Consider the following 27,299-nt stretch of genomic DNA (forward strand, 5'->3'; position numbering starts at 1 on the left):
CAGTTACATTTCTATACTACACTATGGCCGTTAGTCACATTTAATCGTGTTTCATGTTGAAAAGAGAAGGCTGGGGTGCCTTCTTCGGATGTCACACCCGAAGGTCGCGCAAAATCACCAATTTTTAAAATCGGAATTCTTCAAAGTTATAGTTATGGAAACTCCGGTTCTTGGGGACTGAAATGTCTTCTGATATTTATTCACAATGATCTCATCCAAGACCTCACTGGTTTGACTGATCACAATTCAGTCGTGTCGGGTCTTCACAAACTCAGGCTTGAGTGATGACATATTACTGGACTGGGCTCTCAGAACCAGGACTAGAGACTCCTAGCGCTACAGTTGCAGTCACCGTAGCGATATAAGCACACAACAACTGCAGACAGAAATTGTTTTTCAGTAATTTATTTAGAGTAATAAATAGTTAATAAATTAATTGCTTACAATTAGATAGCGCTTTTCTTGACACTCCACTCAAAACGCTTTACAGGTAATGGGGACTCCCCTCCACCACCACCAACATGCAGCCCCACCTGGATGATGCGACGGCAGCCATAGTGCGCCAGAACACTCCCCACACATCAGCTCTCAGTGGGGAGGAGAGCAGAGTGATGAAGCCAGTTCAGAGATGGGGACTATTAGGAGGCCATGATTGGTAAGGGCCAATGGGAAATTTGGCCAGGATGCCGGGGTTACACCCCTACTCTTTTCAAGAAACACCCTGGGAGTCTTAATGTCCACAGAGAGTCAGGGCCTCGGTTTTACTTCTCATCCGAAGGACGGTGCCTGTTTACAGTATAGTGTCCCCGTCACTGTACTGGGGCATTAGGACCCACACAGACCACAGGGTGAGCGCCCCCTGCTGGCCCCACCAACACCTCTTCCAGCAGCAACCTTAGTTTTTCCCAGGAGGTCTCTAATCCAGGTACTGACCATGTTCACACCTGCTGAGCTTCAGTGGGCTGCCAGGTGTGAGCTGCAGGGTGATATGGCTGCTGGCTGTGTTAATTCAGTTTATCATGTACTAGGGAGACAAACTGTACGTGTGGAGAGCCACGCCTAATTACCGTACAGATTGAACTGCATTGTTTAAGGGAGGCTTTTGTTGTGGTGTGGGTCACGTTTCTCTGCCCGGACACTTGCTCACTCGGTTCAGGAAAAGAAAGTGACTTTCCACTGTCCAGAGATCTCATCCAGGTCACTGCGTAGTTAATTCATAGTGTGCGCGTAGTTTTATTATTATAATTATATTATTATTATTATTATTATTATTATTATTATTATTCCTGCAGTCGGATAAACACAAGTAACGTGTGCGTGGGACACAACACCTAGCACGAAACAGAGCAGTCACGAACACAGCAGTATGGAGGTCAGGGCCGGGGGCTTATGTGCCGAGTCAATATTAACATTAACACCACAGGAGAGCAGGTGCCATAGAAGTTAAAAAAATCAGTAACTTTCACTACCGAGAAAACCACACTCTAGCTGGAATCCTGGGCTGTGAGCAACTCACCGCCCAATCAACCCAGAGACACAACACAGAACATTTCTTAAGCTGCCATTCAACGTAATATTCTTGATCTATTTATATGCAGTCCACACTCGTGATGTATCACGTACTGTATGTAACGGTACGCTTCGCTGCACAACATGCCACCCCCCGCTAAGATTGACGGCCGAAGTGCAGCCAATGAGAATCAGAAACAGGGCTTAAACAAAAGGTTGCTCCCGGATGGCTCCACCCCCCACAGCTTATAGTAACCAATAAGAGCCCCCAAGGTTGTCAAACCGACGCTTCTTCCAACCAATCATTCGAGAGTCTCGCTCGAGGTCCGCGATGACGTTCGTGTGGTGAGTGAGCCCTTTATTGACCGGCGGGAAACGGGGGGCGGGAGATGATGATGAGTGACAGGGCCCTCACCCAATAATTCGGCAGGAGGTTGACGGCAGCAGGGAGGAAATCCGTTCTGCAGATTTAAAGAGACAGTGCCTCTCCCTGTTACGGGTTGGGATTGGTTTCGTCTCTGGGCTATAGATCAATAGATGACAAAGTAAGCGTTATTTAAGCCAGTAAATACCGTTCCTTTACATTCGAGAGTTTATAAATCGAGTTCCGAAGATGGTCTGCGGCGGATTTACGTGCTCAAAAAATGCGCTTTGCTCCCTTAACGTGGTTTATATGGTGAGTATGGAGGCTAACGCAGCCTGCTCTGTTGTTCCTCTGTTCGGGTGAAGGTCCAGTTCACTAGCGCGGCAGTGATTTCCTTACCGCTGGTGGGTTGGGTCTCTCTCCAGGTGGAGGGACTGTCCACAAGCGCTGAAAATGAAAATCCCGTCACGAACTGAATTGTACAGACAACCCTCATCTCCTCGAACAGAAGCAATAACCACTGCTTCTCTGTCTAGAGACGCCAGTAAAAAAAAAAAACCTGCGACTTAGGAGAATAGTATCCGGCGACCATGTCAGAGTCGTTTGCGAAAATAAATCGTTGTTTTTTTTTAAATAAAGTGGACCTTTAGTCTATGAAAACCGAGGCGTTGCTGTTCTCAGCAGTGGCAGAGGTTATCGCAGGCCCGCAGAGAGTAACGGAGAGTGTCCTCTGTCCGGGGTGACGTCAGCGGAGACTGGCCACAGTGTTTGGTGGTCAGCGGTGGCCGGCAGATCGGGGTGCTGGCTTCTGACTTCGCGTCGTTTGAGTTCAAGCCCAGCGGTGTCGTGGCGCTGCTCTGGTCCGGTTCGGCTGTGATCGGTGTCGTCCGTAAGACGGTTGGGTGCGCAGGAAATGGAAGCGTACCTCCGTCTCATGTGGCAAAACCGTCCGTGACACGACAGTTCATTTGAAAACAGTCGTGGTAGGTTTTGCGGTTGATCCTTTCCAAACTCTCGTTAACGGCCTGGGTATTTATCGGATCAGCGGAATGTAGTTTATGCGACCGGATGCCGAGCAAGCTCTCGGTTAAAGAGTCTTCAGCCCTGCCTGAACCTACAACCTCCCAGACGGAGGTCCCGGGTCAAGACCCCTGAGCGCTGTCCCGCAGTCCAGGGTCTGCTGGCGGGGGGCAGCTGCGTTACTAATGACCTGAGCCTTCAGCTCAGCCCTGTCCTCCTCTCTCTGGACTGGTCCGCTGTCCATTTCTGCCCTTACTTTCCCAAGACCTAAGCTTATTATTAATTATTAATTATTAATTATTATTATTATTATTAATTAGCTTCCTTCATAAGCTTATTATTAATTATCATAAATAAGCTAAAGTCATCTAACGCTCAAACACAGGACATGGTCCCTATCATTGGCTTCAGCATAGAGAAGCTTAAAACCTTGAGTGTCTCAGTGTGCTCCATACGTGCGCTCAGGGAAGATGCAGAGACCTCTGGGAGCATGACTGTAAGGCCATCATACTTGTGAGTGACAGCAGGGGCTCATTAAGGATGGTTGTTGCCACAGAAGAGCTTCATTATTTAGCCGTGCATCAGAATTCTTAATCCTTTTCCCGTGACAGGAGGGAAAATGTTTTTTTTTTTAATGGAAACAAACAGACCCAGAGCTCATGGGTTCTGTTTCCCGCCTGACCTCTGGGGACCGGGGACGCCTCTGTGCCGATTGCCAACTCCTTCCGCCAGTAATTGATTTAATCGCCCAGACTAGACACTGGAAGTCCCTTGTAGGTTCGGTCAGGGGCGGCACTGTAATTTCAAGCCTAATTAAAAAGTGTAGGTGTGACCGTGGCGGTTCTGCGCGGGCTCGTGCCCTCGCCGCTCCACCCCGCCGGTTCGTCCCGCAACCCCTGGGGTCTCCCGGGTCTCCGGCGTAACAGGGAACCAGCCGAGTGAGCTAAAGGAGACCTCCCCCAGCCCAGGCGGCTGAGGTCCCTGCTACGCCCAGGGAGGGCGATGATGTCACCGTATCCAAATCACTCCGCTACACAGGGACTCCATTCATTTCTAGTCTAATTAAAAAGTGTTTCCTTCCTTTCCTTCCGCTGGAGTCCTCCTGCAGTCCATTGGCCGTAGCTGTGAGTGACCGGTGCTGATTCCCGGGCTGAGCCGAGTGTTCTGCATGGTCCGGTCTGTGTGGGGCTGAACTGGAGACCGAGGGAGAACCGGGTGTGAGACTGGATTCTCCGTCGCGCGCTTTGTGCTTGACAAAGACCCGGGTTCGATTCCGGTAGTGGCCGAGAGCGCCGGTCGAGTCAAGGTGTGAGCGGCTGTGGGACGGCGTCTTGATGGGAGAGCGCCCCCCCCAGCCCTCTGTGGGCCCAGCTTGCTCTGTTGAGGTGAAGGCCTTGTGGCTGTTCTGTGGCTCCGCTGGCCGGGAGGTGGCGATCTAGCCCGCCAGCGAGGCCTTCTGGAGGAGCGGTGCACGAAGCTGGCGACTGTTCTTGTGGTTTTGAGCTCTCGCAGAAAGAATCCGTGTATGGTCGTGTGAGAATCGGCTGTGAGTGAAAGAGTTGAGAGAGGCGTAAGAAGTTGGCCATGTGTCCACTGTGATCTCAGGTTGTTGAACTAGGGTCACATGTTCCTGATGTATCACGGTCTGTACTTTGCACTTTCCAGTTCTTCTTTCTGTGTTGCTCAACACGCTGTCTCCCTCGCTTGTCGCAAGCAACCCTGTAATTGGGTTTTGCCAGATCTCTGAAGGGAGTAGCCCAGTCTGTTTTTATTTCATGTTTGACGCTGGTAGATCTTGGTGCAGAACCTTAAGAGAGTCTCAGCATCCAAGTCTGTTAATAATAATTGTTTACACTTATATAGCGCTTTATACACTCCACTCAAAGCGTTTTACAGGTAATGGGAACTCCTCTCCACCACCTGGATGATGTGACAGCAGCCATAGTGCAACAGCTCTTTCACCACACACCAGCTCTAAGTGGGGAGGAGAGCAGAGTGATGAAGCCAGTTCATAGAGGGGGATTATTAGGAGGCCATGATTGGTAAGGGCCAATGGGAAATTTGGCCAGGATGCCGGGGTTACACCTCTACTCTTTTTGAGAAGTGTCCTGGGATTTTTCCTGACCACAGAGAGTCAGGACATCCTGAAGGATAGTGTCCCCGTCGCTATATACATTAGGACCCACACAGACCGCAGGGTGAGCGCCCCCTACTGGCCCCACTAACACCTCTTCCAGCAGCAACCTTAGTCTTTTCCAGGAGGTCTCCCATCCAGGTACTGACCAGGCTCACACCTGCTGAGCTTCAGTGGGCTGACAGGTGTGAGTTGCAGGGTGATTTGGCTGCTGACTGTTGTGTGACAGATGAAATAGGGAAGGCAGTTCGCCTTTGGCCCTTCTTCTGAAAGTATCCACAGTTTCAATCGGTCTACATGCCTTCCTGAAGAGTAGCTCACCTCCCTCTTTGTCAGCAGCCTCACGTGAAGGCTTCAGAAGTGTATGTGTGCTGTTCTGGATGTTGCCATGTGTCCCTCTGTGTGTCTTCCAGCTGGTGGGGCTGCTCCTGATTGGCGTGGCAGCCTGGGGGAAGGGTTTCGGCATCGTGTCCAGCATCCACATCATCGGCGGGGTCATCGCTGTGGGTGTCTTCCTGCTGCTCATCGCCGTGGTCGGGCTGATCGGTGCCATCAACCACCACCAAGTCATGCTCTTCTTTGTATCCTTTCTCCCTGGTGGCGGCCTCGCCCGAGCCGAGCCCCCCAGCACCCGGCGGCACCTCGGGTTCATGTTGGGGTGGAGGGTTACGGGGAAGTCACCATTGGTTCCTGAGTATAAGACTTGGGATGGGAGGCCTTTCTTTATGCAAAGGGGTGGGGGGTGTCTATAACAAGCTGCCAGCTCCCCGAGGCCCTTCAAGGACCAGCTGGAGGAGGTCCTCGCGTCGGGCCACAAGACCTCCTCTTGTTTGTTAGTGTACTTGTGTCCTTCTCTGTGCCCTGCGTGGCTGAACTGCTAGGTGGTGTGTCTGTGTTCCTTGACCTGGCTCTCTCTCTCAGTATATGGTCATCCTCTTCCTCGTCTTCCTCTTTCAGTTTGGAGTGTCCTGCTCCTGCCTAGCCATAAACCGGGACCAGCAGGTGAGTTAGCCGCATCGACACCCCTCTCATACGCTTGCGTGTTCCCCCGTTTGCTCCTTCCCTCTCCCCAGAGCAGAGGGGGCTGATCTGGTGCCTCGGGGGTCTCGCCCTCGCGTTCCCGCCCCCGTGACGGCTCCGTGTGTTTTGCGCAGGTGAAGCTGCTGAACTCGACCTGGGGCATCATGGGTAACGCCACCCGGCAGGACCTGGAGACGCGGCTGAACTGCTGCGGCCTGCTCAACACCACAGAGGCGCAGGCGCAGTTCCTGAACGACGTGGGCGCCTGCCACGCGGTGAGCCAGCGCGCCGGCGAGGCCGCCGATCGCCGGCCGGGGGCTGTTGCGAATTTTGATCTCGTGGGTGACGCGGTTGCCCTCCCTCTCGCTCCAGGAATGCAAGCTGAAGGCGTCCTGCCACACCTGTGGGGAGAAGATGCTCCAGCACTCCACCGAGGCGCTGCAGATCCTGGGCGGCGTGGGGCTCTTCTTCAGCTTCACGGAGGTCCGTCTGCCTGGGGCTGGGCTGGTCTCCCCCAGCCGCGCGCGCTCGATAGCCGAACCGTCTCGGAGTCTCCCTTTCATCGCACTGAGTTTTGTCCTCTTCGTGTTTCAGATCCTGGGGGTGTGGCTGGCTGTGCGATACAGAAACCAGAAGGATCCCAGAGCGAACCCCAGTGCCTTCCTATAGTGACCCCTTTACATTCACTCACACCCCACTGGACAGGTCGTCAAGTACGTGCACACACCGTTACCCAGCTATCCAGACCGGCAGACACACACAGTCATGTAGCTAAAGACGCGCATGTAGGAGGCGGTCCAGCGCACACAGACACACGTGAAACACGCCCATACTCTTACACCTACACAGTCGAACACACCGATAGGCACCCTTCCGGCACAGCCTCCGTAGTTAGCCTCGCCTCTTCCTGAGCCCGGGGTGGCGCAGGATCGCCCACCCGTACGTCCTCCGCCACAGAGAGGTGTCCAGCCCTGGCGCGGGCGAGTGCCAAGGCCTGCAGCTTTCGTTGAGGCCTTCCCTTGGATCAGCTCCAGCCGGTCTCACTGGCGGACGCAAGCAGTGGAGAGTTGAGTCGGGACCAGGGCTGGAGACCTCTGCGTGGCAGAACCCTCTGGTACCGGACCTGGCATCGGCAGCCTGGAAGCACGCTAGGTCAGGCCCGCAGGCAAGGAAGGAGGCCAAGGGATCTGCTTGCTTTGTCCCCCTGTGCATGATGGCAAGGCTCACTGTTCCAGTCCTGCCCCACCTCGCCCCACCACCCTTGGGGTTTGCAGTGCCAACACCTACCCCCCCCCCACCACCATCTGCGCCATCCTAGATGCGAGGAGACTGTTTCCTGTGTGGCGAACCAGCCAGGATGTCCGACGGCCTGCCTGCAGCGCTGCTCGGCCGGAATCTTCTCCGCTTTCAGCCGGACTAACGGATCTTGTTGTCTTCACGGGAGGTGGGGCGTTTCTGACCCTTGTTATCGTGTTTAATCTGCGGCCTCGTGCTGCTGCTGATGGAGACGCTCTTGACACGAGGTACGTTTGCCCTCTGAAAACGCATTCTGGAACCTGGGGGGGGCAGTGCGTCAGGCTGTCCGATCGGTCCTGTAGCCCGATCAATTAGGAATGGGCGGGGCTGGGGTTTGGCACAGACGCTGTGGGCCTCTGGGAGCTGGCGGGGGGGTCTACAGTCGCTGCTGTGTGTGATCGTCCGGGTACGTGGCTGCTCTGCGCTGCTGGGGGAAGCAGCCCCGGCCATCTCCTTCCTGCCCCTCTGCTTGGGGGCCTTCAGTCCAGCAGGACTGTCCCCTCTCCTCCGCCCAGAGTCCCACAGGTTTTCCAAGGAGTTTAAGCTCCTGCTTGGGAATAACTGTCAGGAGGGCTTTACTGTTTAATCCAGGGCTTCTGTCTCCAGCTGCAGTCTCCTGGTTCTCGTTCCAACTGAACCTGCGATTTCTTAATTACTTAAGCAATTACAGGCATAATTAATCCTAATGGAGGTGATGTTTATTCCCCAACGCTGCCGCTGTGAAATTGCTTACCTGACTGCTGCTGCTGCTGGCCAGAACAGAACAGATCAGCTGGAACAGGGGTGTCCGACTCCAGTACCAACAGGCTTCTTTTCAACATTCGTTAAAGCTTCTGTTAAATCAGCATTAAAAGCTGGTCCAGTTTAATTAGCCAATAATTAGTTTGAGCGGGCTGTTAAAAGTTTGAGCTGGCAGGGGCGAGACCAGGGGTGGGTGACCTTGACTCCTCTGCTCTGTTGCACATTGCATCCGTTCCAGCTTTACCACTCCAGACTCCAGGGGCAATTAAGCAATTGATGGTCAGTTCCGTAATCCAGTGCAAGGATCCGAGGTGTGTGATGTGCTGGACTGGACGGGCCAAACCACCCATATGATAAGCCAGGTTGTTTCCTCGGGCCTGCACTGCTCCTACAGGACCCCAGTCCCTCGGCCTCATAGGGATTCATTAAGGCTGTACGTAATTGGATGAGTCTGTGTTGGATGGGAAGCCAGAAGCCACTGGTGTCCTGGCAGCTGTCTTCATCATGGTCCTCATGATCAGTGCTGTTCTGCCACATCTGGGAGTGGCTTTCACAGTGAGGTAGATCGTTTCTTTTTAATGTGATAAAGTGCTCAAGTTTGATGTTTTTCCATGGTGTTGCTATTAAGTGCTTCTCATTTCTGACAAAATTCTTAACTTTAATTTTTGTCTTAACTTAGCGCTCGTAGGGCGAGTCGCGTCTGTTCCTCTCCCCCTGTCCCGGGTTCCAGTCCGGGCTGCCCAGTTCTTCCCCGTGACCTCGCAGCGCGCCGATGGCCCTGGGAGTGAAATTCCGGCATTTCTGTGCTCCTAGCCGGGCAGGCGGGGGCAGCTAGGAGGGGGGACCTGATGTGGAAAATGGGGCGCAGTCAAGTGTGGGCCCTTCCGGCCCATCCTGCCATCTCCAGCTCTGTCCAATCCCATTATTCCCAGCGTCTCCAGAGCTGCTCCTGGCGGGGGTACAGGAATGGCCAGATTTCCTTCCAGTCCAGCTCTGTTCCGTGAGCCAGTCAGTTGGGAAATTAACAGCTGGCTTCACAGCCACTCATTACTTCCTGGATAATCCTTCCAGCCTCCACTAATGGAAGGGATAACCGCCTGCTGTAGACGTGAGGCCCTCTTGGTGCCCTGGGGGCTGGTGGGGAAACGGGGCTCCTGTCCAGGCAGCTCTGGTGATGTCGCTGGACAAGCAGTGGGTATGAATGCCAGGTGGCACAGCTGGGCAGCTCCTGCCCTCCAGAGCCCCTTCCTGCATCTCTTCCCTTTGTGCGGTCATCAATATTTTTTAATGGTGCATTTTGTTGTGATTCCTGATTTTGCTCTGAATACACTGTAACAAGGTGAGCGCCACCTGCTCTGCTGCCAATGTTGGTGTCAAGAGGACAAGGGCTTCTGCTCTCTGGGGGGTGGGACAGGCTTCCCGCTGTAGCCTCAGTGCCCAAGAGACCAGGGTCCCCAACTTGGGGGTCTTGGGGCCACAGTCCAGCTTTTCTAGGTCTCTTTAAGACATTACCAGCACAAGACTGGAACAGTTTTGTTATTGGCCTCACTCAAGACTTAATTGGTTTAATATAACCCAGATCTATAAGTCTTTTTGTAGTTGATTCAAAGAGAGACCCAGAAAACCCACTGGTGGACGGGGAAAGATCGGATGAAGAATTATGTGGAACCAGGACCCGGAGGTATTGTGGACAGTTCCAGTGCTAATGGAAGCATGCCTGCAGCTACAGAGGGTCTGGCATGCATCTGCTTTGAGCCAAATGACAGTTCAAATACATTAAGTCACAGGATACAGGGTTAGTTTTATAGCTGCTGCACGGCAGTTAAGTCATTCCTTGTTAGTCCAGTAGCTTGTGTTGATGTACTGAAGCAGCATTGTCCAGTCCTGGGCCCGGGGGTGTCAGTGTGTCTGCAGGGTGTCCAGTCCTGGTGCTGGGGCGGTCAGTGTACCTGGAAGTGTTTCACGTCTCTTTAGAGCAGCAGTGACACCAGAAGAGCCGAGAGAAGCTGCTGAACTGGCCCAGTTAAGATCATAACCAGCTGGTTTTGCTTGTTAAGTACTGATTAGAGAGGGGGTCCCCTCAGTCACAGGTCTTGTTAATCTGCACTAGTGGGACCAGGATCAGGGCTGGATGCTCCTGTCACTTCCTGTTTAATTTCCTCTGTGTCCGACTGGCAGCTACCCCCTGCAGTCGTCCTCCCACCTGCCTGATTTCCCTGTTTTTAGGCATCAGTTTTGAAGTGTAAATAGTAATTAAAGATTAAATAAAGAGACAATAAAACAAATCTCCTGGCCTGTGCCTTTTGCTTTGAGCGCTGGGGAAAAAGTCTGGGAAAACCGAATTTCCAGAAATCCCCTGGTCTTTGGGAAGTCAGGTAAGCGCCTGTCTCTGAAACAGGAAGAGGTGATACAAAATGGGCAGTTGCTTCCAGATGGCGCTCTGTGAGGAGGTAAGAAGCTTGCCTTATTAATCGTGACAATAGGAGTAATTAGTTTAATGAATGAAACTGCTGGCTGGGCACATGAGTGGGCAAGCAGATCACAGATCAGGTCTATAGGAATGGCCCTGACTTTCAGTTAGGGGCCAAAAAACAATTAAACCAATAGCTGGGTCAGATCATTGGTCTTATTGTCAAATTCACTCCTTGTCAATTCATGTTTTATAGGTAATTTACAATCCTCCATTACTAATGACCCAGAAACAGTGGTAGTAAAGACAAATTAATTGATTAAGAGTCCAGGCTGGCATGACCAGAAGACAAGTTGACCACACAGGGTGAACAGCTGTGCTGGGGCATTACAATCCTACATATACCTACTGGTATTGTTCCAGCACGGCTCTCAATTACACAACGAAACCTTTATTTGAACTGGCTGACTGTTGTCAGCTCTTAATATGTTATAGGTGGTCTTTTAGTTATCACACTTTGCAAGTAAAATAATCAAACAATATTTGCATATGTACAATGGCACTGTTTCTAAAACATAAGTCCAAATGACAGTTAACACGCGAAGTCACAGGATGTTACATGGAATTAGTGGAACAGCTTGTTTGTGCAGGTAAAACCTGTAATGGATCAAGCTACTGTGCAATGGGAATCTAATCGGTTTTAGTGTTGACTTAATAAATGAACCAGTGTCTTCACATGATCTTATCGGTTTTTATGCATCTTCCCAGGAGCCTCGGCTGCTGGTGTGACGGTGCTCAATGACTTCCTGTGTGCGGCTCCAGCACTATCGCACCACAGGAAGGTGGAGGCGGCAGCAGGTGGACAACAGCGCCCCCTTCGCACGCGCCTGCAGGGTCCCTTCGCTGCAGAACTGATGACACCCCCCACGGTCCCTCCAGCTGGGGTGTTCAGAGACACCCCCCACCGATGGTCCCTCCAGCTGGGGTGTTCAGAGACACCCCCCCGATGGTCCCTCCAGCTGGGCGATCAGAGACACCCCCCCCCCACGGCCCCTCCAGCTGGGGTGTTCTGAGACACCCCCCACCGATGGTCCCTCCAGCTGGGGTGTTCAGAGACACCCCCCCGATGGTCCCTCCAGCTGGGCGATCAGAGACACCCCCCCCCCACGGCCCCTCCAGCTGGGGTGTTCTGAGACACCCCCCACCGATGGTCCCTCCAGCTGGGGTGTTCAGAGACACCCCCCCGATGGTCCCTCCAGCTGGGCGATCAGAGACACCCCCCCCCGATGGTCCTTCCAGCTGGGGTGTTCAGAGACACCCCCCACAGTCCCTTCAGCTGGGGCGTTCAGAGACACCCCCAAAAGTCCCTCCAGCTGGGCGATCAGAGACACCCCCCACGGTCCCTCCAGCTGGGCGTTCAGAGACATCCCCCCGATGGTCCCTCCAGCTGGGGCGTTCAGAGACACCCCCAAAAGTCCCTCCAGCTGGGTGATCAGAGACACCCCCCACGGTCCCTCCAGCTGGGCGATCAGAGACATCCCCCCGATGGTCCCTCCAGCTGGGCGATCAGAGACACCCGCCACCCCCGATGGTCCCTCCAGCTGGGCGATCAGAGACATCCCCCCGATGGTCCCTCCAGCTGGGGCGTTCAGAGACACCCCCAAAAGTCCCTCCAGCTGGGTGATCAGAGACACCCCCCACGGTCCCTCCAGCTGGGCGATCAGAGACATCCCCCCGATGGTCCCTCCAGCTGGGCGATCAGAGACACCCGCCACCCCCGATGGTCCCTCCAGCTGGGCGATCAGACAACCCCCACGGTCCCTCCAGATGGGACTCTGAGAGACACCCCCCCCCATCACGGACTCCTCAAAGAGGCCAGTCAGAGACCCCCTCACTGACAGGACTGCACGGTCACCCCCACTGTCCAAACACTTGCAAAACTCCTCCCAACCACATGCATGATTCAAAAAAATGTAAGAAAAGATATAAAAGAGCTGAATGTGTTTATTAATGCTTTAGAAACATATATATAATATATGATTAAATTGTACAGCCTGTAAGTTGAACAGGTGGCAGTGTGCGAAATCTGAGGGGCACTTGTGGTCACGGTCAATACTGCCCTGACACCCCCATGCAGCGAGAGTCCCTCTCCCGTCGCCACCATCCCGACGTCCCAGAACCTCTGACCTGCACCCCCCTTCAGAGACAGATGCATGAGGACTCCCCCTGCACAGCAGTTTGGCCAGGTGGGCCAGTGTCCATGTCCTGGAGTATCCCACCGTCTCCTGCTTTCCCATCCAGCTCAGCTCTTAATCAGGTAACCTTATCGAGCAGGCTTAATTACTGAATTGAACCGTGGGCCAGAAGGGGGCGAGACTCTCCCGAGAGGAGTTCTCACTGCAGCAGAGAACCGGTGGCAGAGGAGAGCAGGACAGGGGGAAGCCCTGAGGAACTGGGATCTGGACCAGAATGTAGAAACCACTTGAGCATCTTGCTAAGGCTGCAACCCATGAGGCAAAAAAAAAAAAAAAAGCGAATATATCGAATGAAAATGCAGATGAGCTCACAGACGAGGAGCACTGCACCCAGCTGGGCTCACCAGAGCCCCCTGCAGTCTGTCGAGTCCGACTGCTGTGCACTGAGGGTCTCGGTCTCCTGCACTCCCACCTTGGATAAGAATAATGTCCCCTCGGCCCCCTTCCCCCCCCTCCCCCCCCAACCGGTCACCACGACACCCCCCGTCTCCCAGCTGATCATCGGTCACCCCTCCTGGAAGTAAGGGTGCTCCAGCGCGTTCAGGGCAGAGATCCGCCGCAGGGGGTTAAAGGTCAACATCTCCTGGAAAACAGCACACGACGACGATGAGGCACAGGCGGCTGGTTTGGTTGGCCGGCCAGAAACGGACAGGATTATTTAAAGACTATATAAAAAGGGTTACGTCCTGTGTACGCAACTATACGACTTGCCTTCATAGAAATCTTTGCTTGCTTTTTCTTGGATCAACTATTTCATTTAATTCTCACTTGTACTTGATATAGGCCACCATTCTTTTTGAGTTTGATGTATACATTTCTAATTTAAATGGAATGAATATATTTGAAACACGCCGCCCTCCACCCCATCTTCGCCCCCCCCCCCACTCACAAGCAGCAGGTTCGCCCCCTGGTGGCTGATCTCAGGCACACAGTCTGTGATGGCGCGGGGGCCGCGTGGCTTGAAGGCACACCGCGACAGTGTGACCTCAGCAGGCCACTCCTCCTCCGGCGGCAGGCCAATCACACTGGGACAAGAGAGGGAGACAGAAAGTTACTGACCAATCAAATGTCGAGGGAGGAAAACAGCAGCCAACCAGATCACAAGCACCGCCAGACAGAAGGGCTTGCCTGCTGTGTAGACAACCGTCAGCCAATCACATTCAGCGAACACAGGAATCCCACAGCCAACCAGAAACACCAGTCCTTCTGCCAACTGGAACTGAACTGGGAGACGAAGAAACTCCAGTTACCACTGGCAGCTCTCATCGTGCCTCACACTTACTCAAAAATCTTCCCCAGCTGGTCCACGTCCGAGTCTCCACAGAACAGCGGCCTGGGGGAGGGAGGGAGAAGGAGACTGTTTTAGGGAGCCATCCCGACACTTTTGGGCAGACGTATTAGTACAGTTGATATGTCCCCCGTATCTGATGTGCAGCACTTCCGATGAGCCCCACCTCACTGGGGGTCTCCCCTGACTGACATACTGAACCTCCAGGGGGTGTCTTTCAGTCAAGACTTCAAATACAGGTCCAGATTCAATTCATTTTTATATAGTGCCTTTCCCAACAAGGTTGCCCCAAGGCGCTTAACAAAGCAAGTGACCATATGTTGTGAAGACAGAACAGAAGAGAACCAGAAACTCCTTAGTAAGGAGAAAAAAAGCCTCTAGGGGTCCAAGGTTAACTGGCTGCCCAACCCCTTTGGGCATGCTAACATTACACTATTAAAAAAAGGAAATAAATGATGTCAGGGTCTGTGCTGTAGCTCTCTGCCCCTGGCCTCTGCAGGCTCCCTAGACACAGGGGCAGATGAGCACACTTCTGCCCCAAGCCTCTGCAGGCTCCCTGGACACGGGGGGCAGATGAGCACACTCCTGCCCCAGGCCTCTGTGGGCTGCTCTGGACACAGGGGCAGATGAGCACACTCCTGCCCCAGGCCCCTGTGGGCTGCTCTGGACACAGGGGCAGATGAGAACACTCCTGCCCCAGGCCTCTGTGGGCTGCTCTGGACACAGGGGCAGATGAGAACACTCCTGCCCCAGGCCTCTGTGGGCTGCTCTGGACACAGGGGCAGATGAGCACATTCAGTATTGTAGTGGTGCTCTGCCTGTTCCTCCTCTGAAATGTGCTCAGCTGGACTGCAAATCATGGGACCTTAACCACGGACCTTGAAGAGGAAATATTTTTACCACGTGTCAAAGGGACGGGACTGCACTTCAGGAAATTAACTTTCCCCTTGATGGACACATTCGCCACCTGCTGGTTAAGCAATCAGACTCCCTGTGCGCAGCAGTGTGGGCCAGTCCAGGTTTTACCATGAGCCGTGGGGCTCATGTATCCAACCACAATGAGGAGCGGGATTCAGGTTTTCTAACAGCTGTGTACGAGACTCGGCACGGCACAGCATGGCACGGCACGGTTCTGCCGTCTTCTTGGCCTCCTCTCCTTTGTACCCTCCGTGATATTCGAAAAGCTGTAGGATTCAGCTCTTCAATACAGCGCTACGAGCACACCGCTCATGTCTAACGGAAACTGGGCTGACGCACTGTTTTCTGGTTTGGCCGTTGAGGTTGTTGCTGTGAGATAAGAGAAGAAGCCTGCTGGGCCTCTTTTATCTGAAAACCACATGGAGGCTGCAGAGCTGCAGTGCCCCCCACTGTCCACAGGGTGGCAGAAGAGAGCTACAGCCAAACCATTTGGCAGATAAATTCGACAAGAAACAGTTAAATGGAATCGTTGTGCGGGTTGGCAGAGAACCCTACAGAACGCACCTCCCACTTTCTCTTTCTCTAAGACAGGATGAGCCCAGGCTTGCTTGGGAACCTGTCTGCAAGACCAGGGAAAACCCAGTTACAGCTCTCAGAGATAATACCCGGAAAAAGACATGCCTCCCATTCTAACAGCAGTGCAACACTGCCCCACACAACTGCCCCGCACCCAGCTGAGGCCAGAGCACCCCAGGGCTGCAGCGGGAGACGCGTACAAGGGGGATTAGCGGTTTTGGGGTTCTGGAGTGAGAAGTCATGCTGTTGAGGCTCCAGGTCACAGCTGGTTACAATCGCCAGTCGTATTTCACTCGCAACAAGACAGGCTGGATGGGTCAGAATTCCCACAACCCCAATCTTACCCCCGCTAATCAAATTAAGCACATTTATTAGCCCTCCCCCCTTACTGATTCACCCCTGACAAACACCAGCAAGCCTTCCGCTGTGGACTGTGGAAACCTCCACCTGCTCGAACCCAGGTCCCGGCGGACATCCCACCCTGACTTGAACCCAGGGCCAAGACCCACCTGCGGCGGAACATCTCGGCGAAGATGCAGCCGGTGCTCCAGATGTCAACCGGCGTGGCGTAGGACGACTGGAGCAGAACCTCCGGGGAGCGGTACCACAGAGTCACCACCTGGGGGAGCCAGAGAGGCGTGTCAAACTGCACCAGCTCGCGAGGACGCGCGCGGCACAGTTAAAGGAACAACATGCGACCCGCCCAGCAGGGGGCGCACTGCCGGCTCTTACCACGGGCGTGAGCGCCATGTGGCAGCTGTAGATGCGCGCCAGGCCAAAGTCCGCCAGCTTGACCTGGCCGCGGCTCGTCACCAGGATGTTCTCGGGCTTGAGGTCGCGGTGCAGCACGCGGTTCGAGTGGAGGAAGGCCAGGCCGCACAGCAGCTGCTGCATCAGGTCCTGCGAGCGGGGGGAGAGAGAGAGAGAGACGCTGTGGGGGTGTTCGCCAGCTCGCGGACCCCGCGGCAGGATCGCCAAGAGGGGCGGGGCCTGCAGGCCAGGCGGGCTGCCCTTACCCGAATCCTGTCGGGCGGAAGGCCGGGGGGCGGCGCCTTGTCCAGGTAGGTCTTGAGATCCTGGTCCACGTGCTCGAACACCAGGGTGACCTTCGTCTCCTGGTCCGTCCGCAGAGTGGCGCACACGTCCATCAGCCTGCAGCGCAGACACACGCACACACAGCCTGTGAGACCGGGCCGGACCGGGACACGGCATGGGGGTTCGTGCGCGCACGTGCGTGCCGGCGGCGGCGGCGGCGGCGGCCGAGGTCTCACTTCACCACGTTGGGGTGGTCGAACTGCTCCAGCCTCTTCAGCAGGGCCACCTCCCGCACCGTGGACAGCGGCAGCCCGTCCTGGTCCGTCTGCACCCGGACGCTCTTCAGGGCCACGAACTGCCCGCTCTGCCGGTCCCGCGCCTTGTACACCGTCCCGTACGCGCCTCCCCCGATCTCCGCCACCGGCTCGTACTGGACCACGCTCTCCTGCGCCATTCCCAGCCTGGCAGACAGAGGGCGACGATGAGAGACAGGCTGGGGCTCCAATCCCCTCCCTCTTCCCCCCAGACTTCTGGGAAATGTAGTTCCAAAAGCCATCACTTCCATTAAAGGAGGCGATTTTAAAACTGGTCGGTCTATTAGCAAGACCTCATTTAGAATATCGTGTGCAAGTCTTCAAATTCAAAATTCAACCTCAACATGAATTCTTAAATTTTCTATAAGAATAATCTTGACTAGGCAAACATCTTTGGAGACAATGTAGACAAGCGCTTTGTGTCACAAACAGGTAGCAAACTAAAAAACTCCAGCTCCAGTGTTAATGGTGACACATTTAGATCTTTTAGACCCTGCGGGGAAGCAATTCTAAAAACAATGTTAGGACTAGAAGTTAAGCACAGAAATCAAATCAAAGGATGTTAAAATAACAAAATGCGTTAGTAAGGCCTCATTTTAGAATACTGTTCAATTTTCATCACCACACTCTAGAATCAGCGCAGAGGAGAAAGACAGGGACTGTCCTACGCTGACCGGCTGCAGGAACTGAACCTCTTTAGTCTTGGGCCAAGGAAACGATGAGGGAACCCGATACAAGTTTTCAACACCCACAAAGCCATTAGCAATGTCCACCCGCAGATTTCTTCCAGAATGAACACAGGCAACACGAGCTCCTGGACAAGCGGACACTACAGGGGCGTGGATTCGATACTGAAAACAGGAGGCTACTATACCCCAAGGGTTGTGGGAGAGTGGAACGAGCCGTGGCCAGAGGAGGCCCTCGGATCAGGTAGCTACCAGCTGCCACAGGGGCTGTATGGCCTCCTCTTGCTGGACAGGGCTCCTGTGACCTCACAGCCTCCACAACGCAACAGCACCGCTGCTGCTGCTCTGGAATCAGCCCCGACACAGCACCGGGCCGAACCTTCCCCGTCTGCAGCTCAGACGCAAACACACACCGGGCTACAGCCCCGCGGCACACAGGCGACAGAGCGCCGCTCTCCCACTGCCCCCTCCCTGACCACAGGGCCGGGCAGCTGGAATTCCCTGGCCTGTGGAATCTGACCTACAGCTCCAGCCAGCCAAGAACTGGGTCACCAGCGCATTCCTGAGGGGAGCGAGAGAGCCACAGTCGCGCAGGGAGAGGGAGGGACAAGCTGACAGGGGTCGCCTCCCCCCCACCCCACCGAGCCCGGACCGCCCTGTAACTACAGCCCCGCCGGCCCCTGGCCACCCAGGCCAGGTGACCACTCCCGGGCGGGGCAGGAGACGGCCCACCCCATCTCCGAGCAAACCTAGCCGGGAGGAAGCCCAGCAATCAGGCCAGCGGGCCTAAAGCTCTGCACCGCCACTGACTCATGACAAAACCAACCAGGGGTGTACTGTGTGAAGTCAGTGATATCCCGCAGATGAAAACAGGGAAACCCAAATAGAAGTCCATTCAATGTCTGTACCCACTGTTTACACCCACCCTCTTCTTTATAGCGCCACCTACTGGAGGGGTCAGACACCGCGCTTTCGTCACCAGGCGACCCGCGAGACCCGAGTTCCTCAGCACAAACCCGGCTTCTTCCAGGAGGTCACAAGGTCACCTGGTGCACTGTTAAGACACGGCTCGGTGCGGATACCGCCTGGCTACGCCAACTTGAGAAACCCGGTGAGTCTGAACTGGAACTGCTGCTGATAATACTGTTGACGCCTTCATTCATGACCATCAGCACGATAGAAAGTGTCATAGAATAAAAAACACAAAGGTGTTTGTGTGCTGGGGAGGGAAACATGTTCTGTATCGACACCCGTGTGTGTCCCGAATGGACTTCTGCAGTTTCGAATAATTAAATGATCGGTCACTACATATACATTACTCTAAGGCGGTCAGATACAGGCAGCCTGTACTGAAATACTTTCGAGTGGGGAGTTGAGTCACAGTAGGTTGGCTTCAAAGGACCAAGCAAACATTTTCCCACGGAATTACCCTCTGCCTGTTTCTGTTTTGAATTAGATGTACAGACAGCAGAGCTCGCTGCTCAGACCCCGCAGAAACACCCGGGCCGCGGTGGTGACGACTGGGTTTCTAGAGACCAGTACAGGCGGTGTCACTGCGGATGTCCGGCAAGAGCAGCGCTCGGAAACGACCAGCCCCTCTTCGGGCCGGACTCGGAGAGGGGACGGAAGCGGGGGGGGGGAAATCGAGGCAGCCGGAACCGAGGTCCCTGTGGAGTTCGGACCCGGCTCCATTTCGAACGGACTCTTCCCAGGAAGCGAACCGAGGAATCCAGTCCGGTAGCTCGAATGCGCGTCCCCGAAATTGGGACCGCCCAACACAGCCGGACTCACAACTAAGTTTTGAAAAGCGTGGCTGTGTTATTATTTCGAGTCCGACATTTTCTGGGCTGGGGTGCCACGGAGCCCGGTCAGTACGCGGGACCGAAGGCCGGTTCCCCCGGGGCAGCCGCGAGCGCGGGGGCTTTCTCCAGCACGTGGTGACCGGGACGCAACTTCTCCTTTGTTAACCAGTCGGCCGGGGTGGATTCAAGCCCCGGTACCTGCGGTTCGGGGTCTCGCCTCAACAGTCCAGCCACCCGAACCGGGTCGCGCTGCCGGGCTGCGTGTTCACCTTCCGGTCTAACAAACTGCCCCCTCCCGCAGTTCGGCCGCAGACACGAACTCGAGCCCGGTTCCCCTCTCCTCCGTCCTGCGGGCTGTCGCCGCGGGGTCGCCGTTTGTCCCACGGCAGCTTGAATCTCGGCTGCCTCGTCATTTTTAAAAATAAAAAAAAAGACGCGATTAACATTTGACTTTCCCAGATGCGAGTCGTTCCGAAGTGCTCGGCCGAACGTGGTTCGTTAACGCTCGTAAACCGCAGCGTGTTCAGTTCGACAGTTCTCAGACGGCATTCTTGCATTTTCATTTACCATCTGTACACACCTCGGCGGCTTGAAAAGGTAAAATAGGTTCGCTGAGTTGTCTACTTACCACGTTGCTTTCCGACTGTTTTAATGCACAATTAAACTCATTTTTAATCAGTTATCCTTCTGGCCTTTGAATAGCTCGATTCCATCCGGAGGTGCTCGAAGAGAGCCCGCCTACAAATGTTTTTTTCCCCCCTTTTTGTTGCTAAAAGGGTTTGTTTATATGTCTAAAAAATGTAGAAAACTTTGGCCTGACTTTCTCCTCCCCAAACACTCCGAAGGCTCATTCATGGCCATCAATCCAGCCCCGACCAGCTTCCTGTCCGGGGGACACGCCCCCTCGCCCACACAGCCAATCCCCTTCGCGCATTCAGCAGCACTGACTCCCTTGGTGGCTCCGCCCCCCTCGGAATTATTAATTCATAAAAAATTCACATCAGACAGTGAAGTGCCAAAAGCTTTTAATTGCGATTATGGGGTGCGGTTATGCGTTTAAGGGTAATATTGTTTACATATATAAATCTTCAACAGGACCTAATTCCGCAGCTTTACCATGATACCCGATTTTCTAACTGTGCACTGTGAAGAGGTTTTACAGCACAGACCAGGAAGAAGTCGGGTTTGAAGCGAGAGGTCTCTGTAATGCACGGAAGAGCCCACGTCTTTTTGGCGGCAAAACCTTTGTTGCAAACCATATTTGTATGAACACAAGCGTATTTTTAGAAAGATGAAGAAAGTTTGTTTCTCCCAAATATTACAAAGCAGTTCGTTTTTTAATTAATGACATTGACTACACCCCAAAAACTTCACATTTTGTACCGAATACATCAGTTCAGGAGTGCAAAAGCGTAGCCATGGGTACAAACTGCAATCTTGCAGCAACGTATTTGAGCAGATTAATGTATATGCCTCGGCTCAAATCTAGACACACTGGGTTGTTGTTATAGTAAAGACGTGAAATTCTTCTGTAAATATTTAAGGATTTTTAAAAATCCCAGTTTTCCCCTCCTACTCTTACACTAACACAACACAGTGTTTGTCAGGCCCGGCTCCCCTTCCGCCCCACAGTCGGCACGCTGTGCGTACCGAGCACGTAACCACGCCCCTTCCTCACCACGCACTGGCTCCTTGTTGCGCCGTGATTGGCCGAGAGGCTTTGTTGCTAGGCTCACCCGCTGCTCTGCCGCGCGCGGTTCCCTCTGCATTCCAGAGAAAGCAGGAGGAGCTCGTGGATGGAAACATGCGCCGCAGTAACACAATGGCTGTAACACATTGCGCCACAACACACAATCACACATTGAAGCACTGTGTACCACTACACCACAATAAGACATTTAAACGGTCTATATTGGTCACACTGTAACACACAGTACACACTGCACACACTACTTCAGTGCATTGTAACTGTAACACACAGTACAAACTGCACACACTACTTCAGTGCATTGTAACTGTAACACACGGTACACACTGCACCACAGTCACACTGTAACACAATGCACACTGCACCACAGTCACACTGTAACACACAGTACACACTGCACACAATACTGCAGTGCACTGTAGCTGTAACACAATAATACCCTGCACCAAAATCACACTGTAACACACATACCACTGCACACAATACTGCAGTGCACTGTAACTGTAACACACAATAACACCCTGCATCACAGTAACAATCACACTTCAAACAAGAGTCCTTCCGGAGTGTATCCATAAATCCGGCAAATTATCCACCTTTATAGCTGCTTGGAACAATCAGAAGGACAGGACATCCTGTAGGCTGTCCCTTTCCTGCCTTCCTGACGGGGGACCGGAGGATGTCAGAGGTGCCTGCGAACCAGGACAGTCCCAGAACTGTGCAACACTGCCCTGTCACTCCAGCCCTCCCTCCTCACAGACGCCTGAGAACGTAAAGGACTGTGGTGCGCCCTCAGGCATTATGAAATCAAGTGTTTCAACTCCAGTCCATCTAAGCTGCAGTGGGCTCTAGCTACAGCCAGTCATTTTAAAGAGCCCAGTGCTGTCGTCTGAGATCAAGCCCGGGCTGTTTCATTACCGGCTGTTGAGTCAGTCCTAGAGTACCTTTGCAATCACTACATCTCATCCAGGTCCCACTGGTTGCAGCTTTGATCTAAGTGTATTTCCTTAGGTGACCCAAATGACAAAATACAGCCAGTTGCTTATTACCAGATACTGCAGAGCTGGGGTTCCTGTGGGACAGTGGTGCTTGTTGACTTCAATTCTGGTCCAGATAAATCACGCCCAGGACAGATAGATGCACATCCCAGTCCAGTGTAGTCTGGCTCTGTACTTTTTTTATGGCAGGGAAAATCATGTGTGTGTTTTTCATATCATTTGACCTCTGCTGTGGATATTCACTCAGAATGTCACATGCATGAAGTATCCAGCTTACACTAATGCACTAGTATTAGCTTAGCTGCAGAAGAATACAGAGCTGATGGCAAACCATGGAGTGAATCAGACTGCAGTGCTATTGGAGACTTAATGTCCTTCACGAGAGTTTACTATTGACCTGGAAGTATGTTTGTGTTCTTTTGCATGGAGAGGTGGACCACATGGCCCCTTTGAACTCAGTTTCCTGGCCAAATTTCCCCCTGATCTTTCCCAGTAATGGCCTCCTAAATACCCCCATGAATTGAATTGGCTTCATCACTCTGTTCTCCACTGATAGCTGGTGTTTGGTGAGGTGGTGAGATCCTGGTGCACTCTGGCTGCCGTCGCACCACCCAGGTGGGAGCTGCACACTGGTGGTAGGGGTAGGTAGTCCCCATTATTATTATTATTATTATTATTATTATTATTATTATTATTATTATTATTATTATTATTATTATTATTATTATTATTATTACACTGAGACTGAAGGCAGCTACTGGGAGGGCTATAACTGGGCTGGGCTCACATCATGCAGTGACATTCTATTTATAATGTGAAAGTGAGTGTGGCTGGACTGAGAGTGCCCAGTGTGTGAACAGGGAACAGGGGAGGTCTGTGGGAGTGTGTGATTAGGCCTCTGCGTAGTGGTATCAAAGGCTGTTATTTCTGATAGAGGCCGGGGGGTGTTTTCTCGATGAATGGCCGGTGCGTCTGTGTAATCGTCCACACATGGTGAGGCTCCGAGAGACGGAGGCACAGTGACCACAGCTCAGTGGAATGTGCTTCAGATGGCAGCCACATGTCTTCTGACGAAGATGCTCACAGTCACACGTGCCTCTGCAGACACTGTGCTGCTTTACTCCTCGAGTCAGTCCACACTCTGAGGGGAATGTTTCAGATGCCCCAGCCTTCAAACACACCATATATGTACATAATATTACCAGCAGCCATATCACCCTGCAGCTCACACCTGGCAGCCCACTGGAGCTCAGCAGGTGTGAGCCTGGCCAGTACCTGGATGGGAGACCTACTGGGAAAAACTAAGGCTGCTGCCGGAAGAGGTGTTAGTGGGGCCACCAGGAAGAGGTGTTAGTGGGGCCAGCACGGGGCGCTCACCTTGTGGTCCATGTGGGTCCTAATGCTCCAGTATAGTAACGGGGACACTATACTGTAAACAGGTACCGTCCTTCGGATGAGACGTAAAACCGAGGTCCTGACTCTCTGTGGACATTAAAAATCCCAGGGTGTATCTTGAAAAGAGTAGGGGTGTAACCCCGGCGTCCTGGCCAAATTTCCCATTGGCCCTTACCAATCATGGCCTCCTAATAATCCCCTTCATCACAGCTTCATCACTCTGCTCTCCTCCCCACTGAGAGCTGATGTGTGGGGAGTGTTCTGGCGCACTATGGCTGCTGTCGCATCATCCAGGTGGGGCTGCACACTGGTGGTGGGGGAGGAGAGTCCCCATTACCTGTAAAGCGCTTTGAGTGGAGTGTCCAGAAAAGCGCTATATAAGTGTAAGCAATTATTATTATTAATATACAGTATATGTTCCCTGCTGTCCTGTCATGTTTAGATCAGGACCCTGCCAGTTCATTATCAATGCCTGCCAACCTGGCACTTGACTCTCACATTACGTCCAGCACAGCACACAAGGCCAAGTAATGCCAAACAGTTGTTTGAGTCGGCTCCCTTTTGTGCTTGATGGTTGTACCCTTTTTTCTGTTGATGCTATTCTTGGGCTTGAAATAATCAAGCAGCTTTCCAGTTATGGCTATAATGCAGTTTGAAAGCACAGTGCCTTCATCTGCTGCCATCACTTAGAAACAGAAGAGTGAGTGGACAGGTGGACGAGAGAGTGGACAGGTCAATGAGTGAGTGGACAGGTGGACGAGAGAGTGGATAGGTCAATGGGTGAGTGGACAGGTGGGTGAATGAGTGGACGTATGAATGAGTGAGTGGACAGATGAATGAGTGAGTGGACAGGTGGATGAGTGAGTGGACGGATGAATGAGTGAGTGGACTGATGAATGAGTGAGTGGACAGGTGGATGAATGAGTGGACGGATGAATGAGTGAGTGGACAAGTAGATGAGTGAGTGAAGAGCCTAGAATAGGACATGTTCAGCCCAGAAGACAGAAGAATACAGATCTCCTTCTTTAGCTTAAGTAAATGTTTCACTAGGATATCTGAATGCTCACTTTCTGAGATGAGAGAGTGTATCTGGAATGAAGGGAGTTCAGTTCAAAAACCACAATAGTTAATTACCTTGTGTTTAATATATTGACAGTGTAGAATAACTCCACGATTTGTATTGTTTAATCCTTTATACAACCAGATGTGCCAATTGGTCAAGACTTTACCTCCGGCGTACTGCTGAACTAAATCTTGGAAAACAGAAGTGTGAATCTAAAAAAACTGGTGCTACAGCACAGAACGGAGCTTTGCTCAGTTACGTGAATTTGTTTTTGAACAAGACCTCAGTAATCTTTATTTTCTTTACATTTACTTATGTATGTGCTATTACATGTATATACACACATAAATATACATTAAGCTACTGAAGGTTGACCGAATTTGCTGTGTCGGGTAATACAATTCAGTTTTCTCGGGCACACAGGCGCGCAAGTCCGCCACCTGGTGGCGCTCGCTGAGAGCCGCAGTCCGGCTGCCCGCGTGAGAGCGCCGCCCGTCTCCCGCCGCGGGCCTGCTTCTCGTCCTCCTGGCGCCCTGGCGTCCCGTCGCTCAGTTTCACGCTCTCGCCCCGTGAACGCCGAATGTAAATCCGCCGAACCCAACAACCTAACAGTTTTCTTTTTCTTGCTACAGCACAGGCTAGACGGAGTAAACAAGGAAGTGTAAACAGCAGGGCGCAGCAGAGAGGCAGCGGCCGCCGTGTGGACGTGCGTGGCCGTGGTCTCTCCTTGGCGTTAATAGCGCCGCGTGGATCAGCGTTTCACAAAGGCCACATCCCTGAATTCTGTGCTGTTCCAGAGCCGGAGCCCCCCAACCCACCATGCTCCTCTTCCCTCCCAGCCCCACCTCCCAAGCCCGTGTGAACATGGGGGAACATGCAGACTCCACACAGACAGGCCGTGGCACCGTGCAGGCCCCTGCTCCGTGTTTCTGTGATTGTCTCTTCGCCAGCGGCACGTCTGTGGGTGATGTCCGGAGGGGTGCGGAGCCCCTTGACAGAGGTGCCGTCTCACCATCCTGAACTGACTGTTTCCAAAACTCAACAAGACCCTGAGAGCCCATGTGACACAGGTGATGCAGGTGACACACATTTGATGTAGGAGACAGAGATGATGCAGGTAGCACACAGGTGACAGAGGTGGCAGGTGATGCAGGTGACACGCAGGTGATGCAGGTGACAGGTGATGCAGGTGACACGCAGGTGACAGAGGTGATGCAGATGACAAAGGTGATGCAGGTGACACAGGTCAAAATCAAGAGACAGCGCAGTTCTGGAGCACAACTGGAAGCACTTCTTTACACAAAGAGTTGTAGGTGTTTGGAGCACAAATCAGCTACACTTTGGAAATGGATCATTTGATTGATCCGCATGTTGTGGCTGTCTCTAGACTGACACGCCTGTGGGCTGCGATGCACTGGGCTGCCTGGCGCAGTGCTTTCATCTTGAGAATGAGCTACTGTTGCTCGACTTCCTCGTTATTAAACCTCGCTTTGAACCCACCTCCTCACTCCTGCCTCCAAAAGTCCTTGAAAACGACACCCAGTCAGACAGCCTGCCAGCCTGCCACCGCCGAGCGAGCTGCACGTGTGATTAAATTTACTGCCAATTTAATTTGACGGTTTCTAATCGCCCTGTTAGGCTGTAAGGCAGGAAGTGGAGGTGAGAAGGCGGGGGTAATTTCAGGCGCGTGCTGCCGCTTTCTGCCCTCCCGACTCTTCGTGGCTCATTTTCCAGTGATCCGGCTGCCCTTTGACCCCGGGGGGTCACTGACCCCGCTGACTGCCGCCTGGCTCCGCGCTCCACCACCTTCTCCTGGCTGCTCCACCTCTCAGGCTCCGACGGTGTTTTTTTCGTTTCCTCTTTGCTGTTCTGGGCGCTTCGTACCCTCCCCTGCACATCCCTTATAATTAAACCGCAGGGGGCCGCAGGGCTGCGGGGGCTCAGTGCGGCTCGTCTTTACCGAAGGCCGGGACAGGCCGATCGGTCCGGGTGACATTTACGACTTTATTAAGCCTCTCGAGATTCGATTGATTTTTTTTTTTTAGCACTTAAAAGATTTTGCTTCTGTGTCTTCTAAAAACAAAATTAAAAAAGGAGACAACACGACTTTACTGCCTTCGTAATAGCTCGGCTGATCCGTTTTTAATGCACAAGGCAGCGCTTTGTGTCTCAGCGGCGGCGGCGCGCCGCGGTTTAATGAGGCGGCCGAGCGCGGTTCAGCACCTCGGACAGCGGCGCTCGACTGAGGCAAGGGACCAGCTGGCCGCTCGGACCATAAATTGGCCAGCCGAGGGGCGGCTGACAGGCCGCCGCTGGGACAAGCTAACGACTTCTAGAGCGCCGTTTGCTGATCTGCTCTTTTAGTTTTATCGCTGAGGCAAAACCACATCTACGAGAATCGAAAGCGCACGTTTGACAGTGGGCAGATATCCCGAAGCGCCGGGTTCCGGAAGAGCGGAGCGCGTAAAGAAATGGAGAAAACGGGGTGTGATAATAAAATAACGACTCCAATCAAAAACTAGAATATTGGCGTGGAGTGGGGTTTTTCTTCTTCAGCCGTATGGAAACCCCACTCGCGGAGCGGCGTCTCTAACTCGGGACAGTGCCGGCTCAGGCGGGTGCCTGCGTCTTCACTGGCGGTCTGATAACGAAGGACTGGCCGGGCCTGCCGCGAACCAGGACTGCAGCCAGACCGGCATCCACGCGTTCGGGCGGCGGTGGCTGAGATGACGGAACATTAACCCATGCGGTCCGGCTCGCCAGCTGT

At 53.2% G+C, this 27,299-nt stretch overlaps 2 protein-coding genes and 1 long non-coding RNA gene across 6 annotated transcripts; 2 read left to right on the plus strand and 1 right to left on the minus strand.

Annotated features, from left to right (window-relative positions):
• Window positions 1–1,963: 1,963 nt before the first annotated feature.
• On the plus strand, window positions 1,964–10,369 carry tspan31 (tetraspanin 31). The gene is made up of 6 exons (XM_088635582.1): window positions 1,964–2,185; window positions 5,441–5,608; window positions 5,949–6,029; window positions 6,182–6,322; window positions 6,420–6,530; window positions 6,642–10,369. Exons 1-6 carry the CDS (start codon window positions 2,123–2,125, stop codon window positions 6,714–6,716), a joined length of 639 nt encoding a protein of 212 aa, XP_088491708.1. The 5' UTR covers window positions 1,964–2,122; the 3' UTR covers window positions 6,717–10,369.
• A 2,111-nt stretch (window positions 10,370–12,480) lies between these two features.
• On the minus strand, window positions 12,481–20,266 carry cdk4 (cyclin dependent kinase 4). Of its 4 annotated transcripts, none has more exons than XM_088635609.1 (9): window positions 19,997–20,266; window positions 19,638–19,769; window positions 16,803–17,027; window positions 16,548–16,683; window positions 16,264–16,431; window positions 16,041–16,150; window positions 14,032–14,082; window positions 13,639–13,774; window positions 12,481–13,332 (listed from the first exon to the last, which is right to left on the minus strand). In XM_088635609.1, exons 3-9 carry the CDS (start codon window positions 17,018–17,020, stop codon window positions 13,255–13,257), a joined length of 897 nt encoding a protein of 298 aa, XP_088491735.1. In that variant the 5' UTR covers window positions 17,021–17,027; window positions 19,638–19,769; window positions 19,997–20,266; the 3' UTR covers window positions 12,481–13,254. The 4 variants fall into 4 exon arrangements, with proteins under 4 accessions (XP_088491735.1, XP_088491746.1, XP_088491758.1 ...); XM_088635620.1 differs by having other exon boundaries at window positions 19,567–19,769; XM_088635632.1 differs by having other exon boundaries at window positions 19,638–19,773.
• Window positions 20,267–22,399: 2,133 nt separating this feature from the next.
• On the plus strand, window positions 22,400–26,032 carry LOC148678640 (uncharacterized). Its single transcript, XR_015939580.1, has 2 exons — window positions 22,400–22,715; window positions 25,165–26,032. It is a non-coding gene; the product is annotated as an uncharacterized LOC148678640 (long non-coding RNA).
• The last annotated feature ends 1,267 nt before the right edge of the window (window positions 26,033–27,299 follow it).

This window comes from Lepisosteus platostomus, chromosome 1 (assembly GCF_059453375.1).
Source record: "Lepisosteus platostomus isolate fLepPlt1 chromosome 1, fLepPlt1.hap1, whole genome shotgun sequence".
Classification (NCBI taxonomy): domain Eukaryota; kingdom Metazoa; phylum Chordata; class Actinopteri; order Semionotiformes; family Lepisosteidae; genus Lepisosteus; species Lepisosteus platostomus.

What these genes read in the sequence shown, in the direction of transcription:
- cdk4 (XM_088635609.1), bottom strand. Translation starts at nt 17,020, where the DNA reads ATGGCGCAGGAGAGCGTGGTCCAGTACGAGCCGGTGGCGGAGATCGGG. An exon ending in GACCACCCCAACGTGGTGAA is followed by an intron (nt 16,684 to 16,802) that starts GTGAGACCTCGG and finishes TCTGCGCTGCAG; the next exon opens with GCTGATGGACGTGTGCGCCA. An exon ending in TTCCGCCCGACAGGATTCGG is followed by an intron (nt 16,432 to 16,547) that starts GTAAGGGCAGCC and finishes CCCCGCTCGCAG; the next exon opens with GACCTGATGCAGCAGCTGCT.
- tspan31 (XM_088635582.1), top strand. Translation starts at nt 2,123, where the DNA reads ATGGTCTGCGGCGGATTTACGTGCTCAAAAAATGCGCTTTGCTCCCTT. An exon ending in ACCAAGTCATGCTCTTCTTT is followed by an intron (nt 5,609 to 5,948) that starts GTATCCTTTCTC and finishes TCTCTCTCTCAG; the next exon opens with TATATGGTCATCCTCTTCCT. An exon ending in CCATAAACCGGGACCAGCAG is followed by an intron (nt 6,030 to 6,181) that starts GTGAGTTAGCCG and finishes TGTTTTGCGCAG; the next exon opens with GTGAAGCTGCTGAACTCGAC.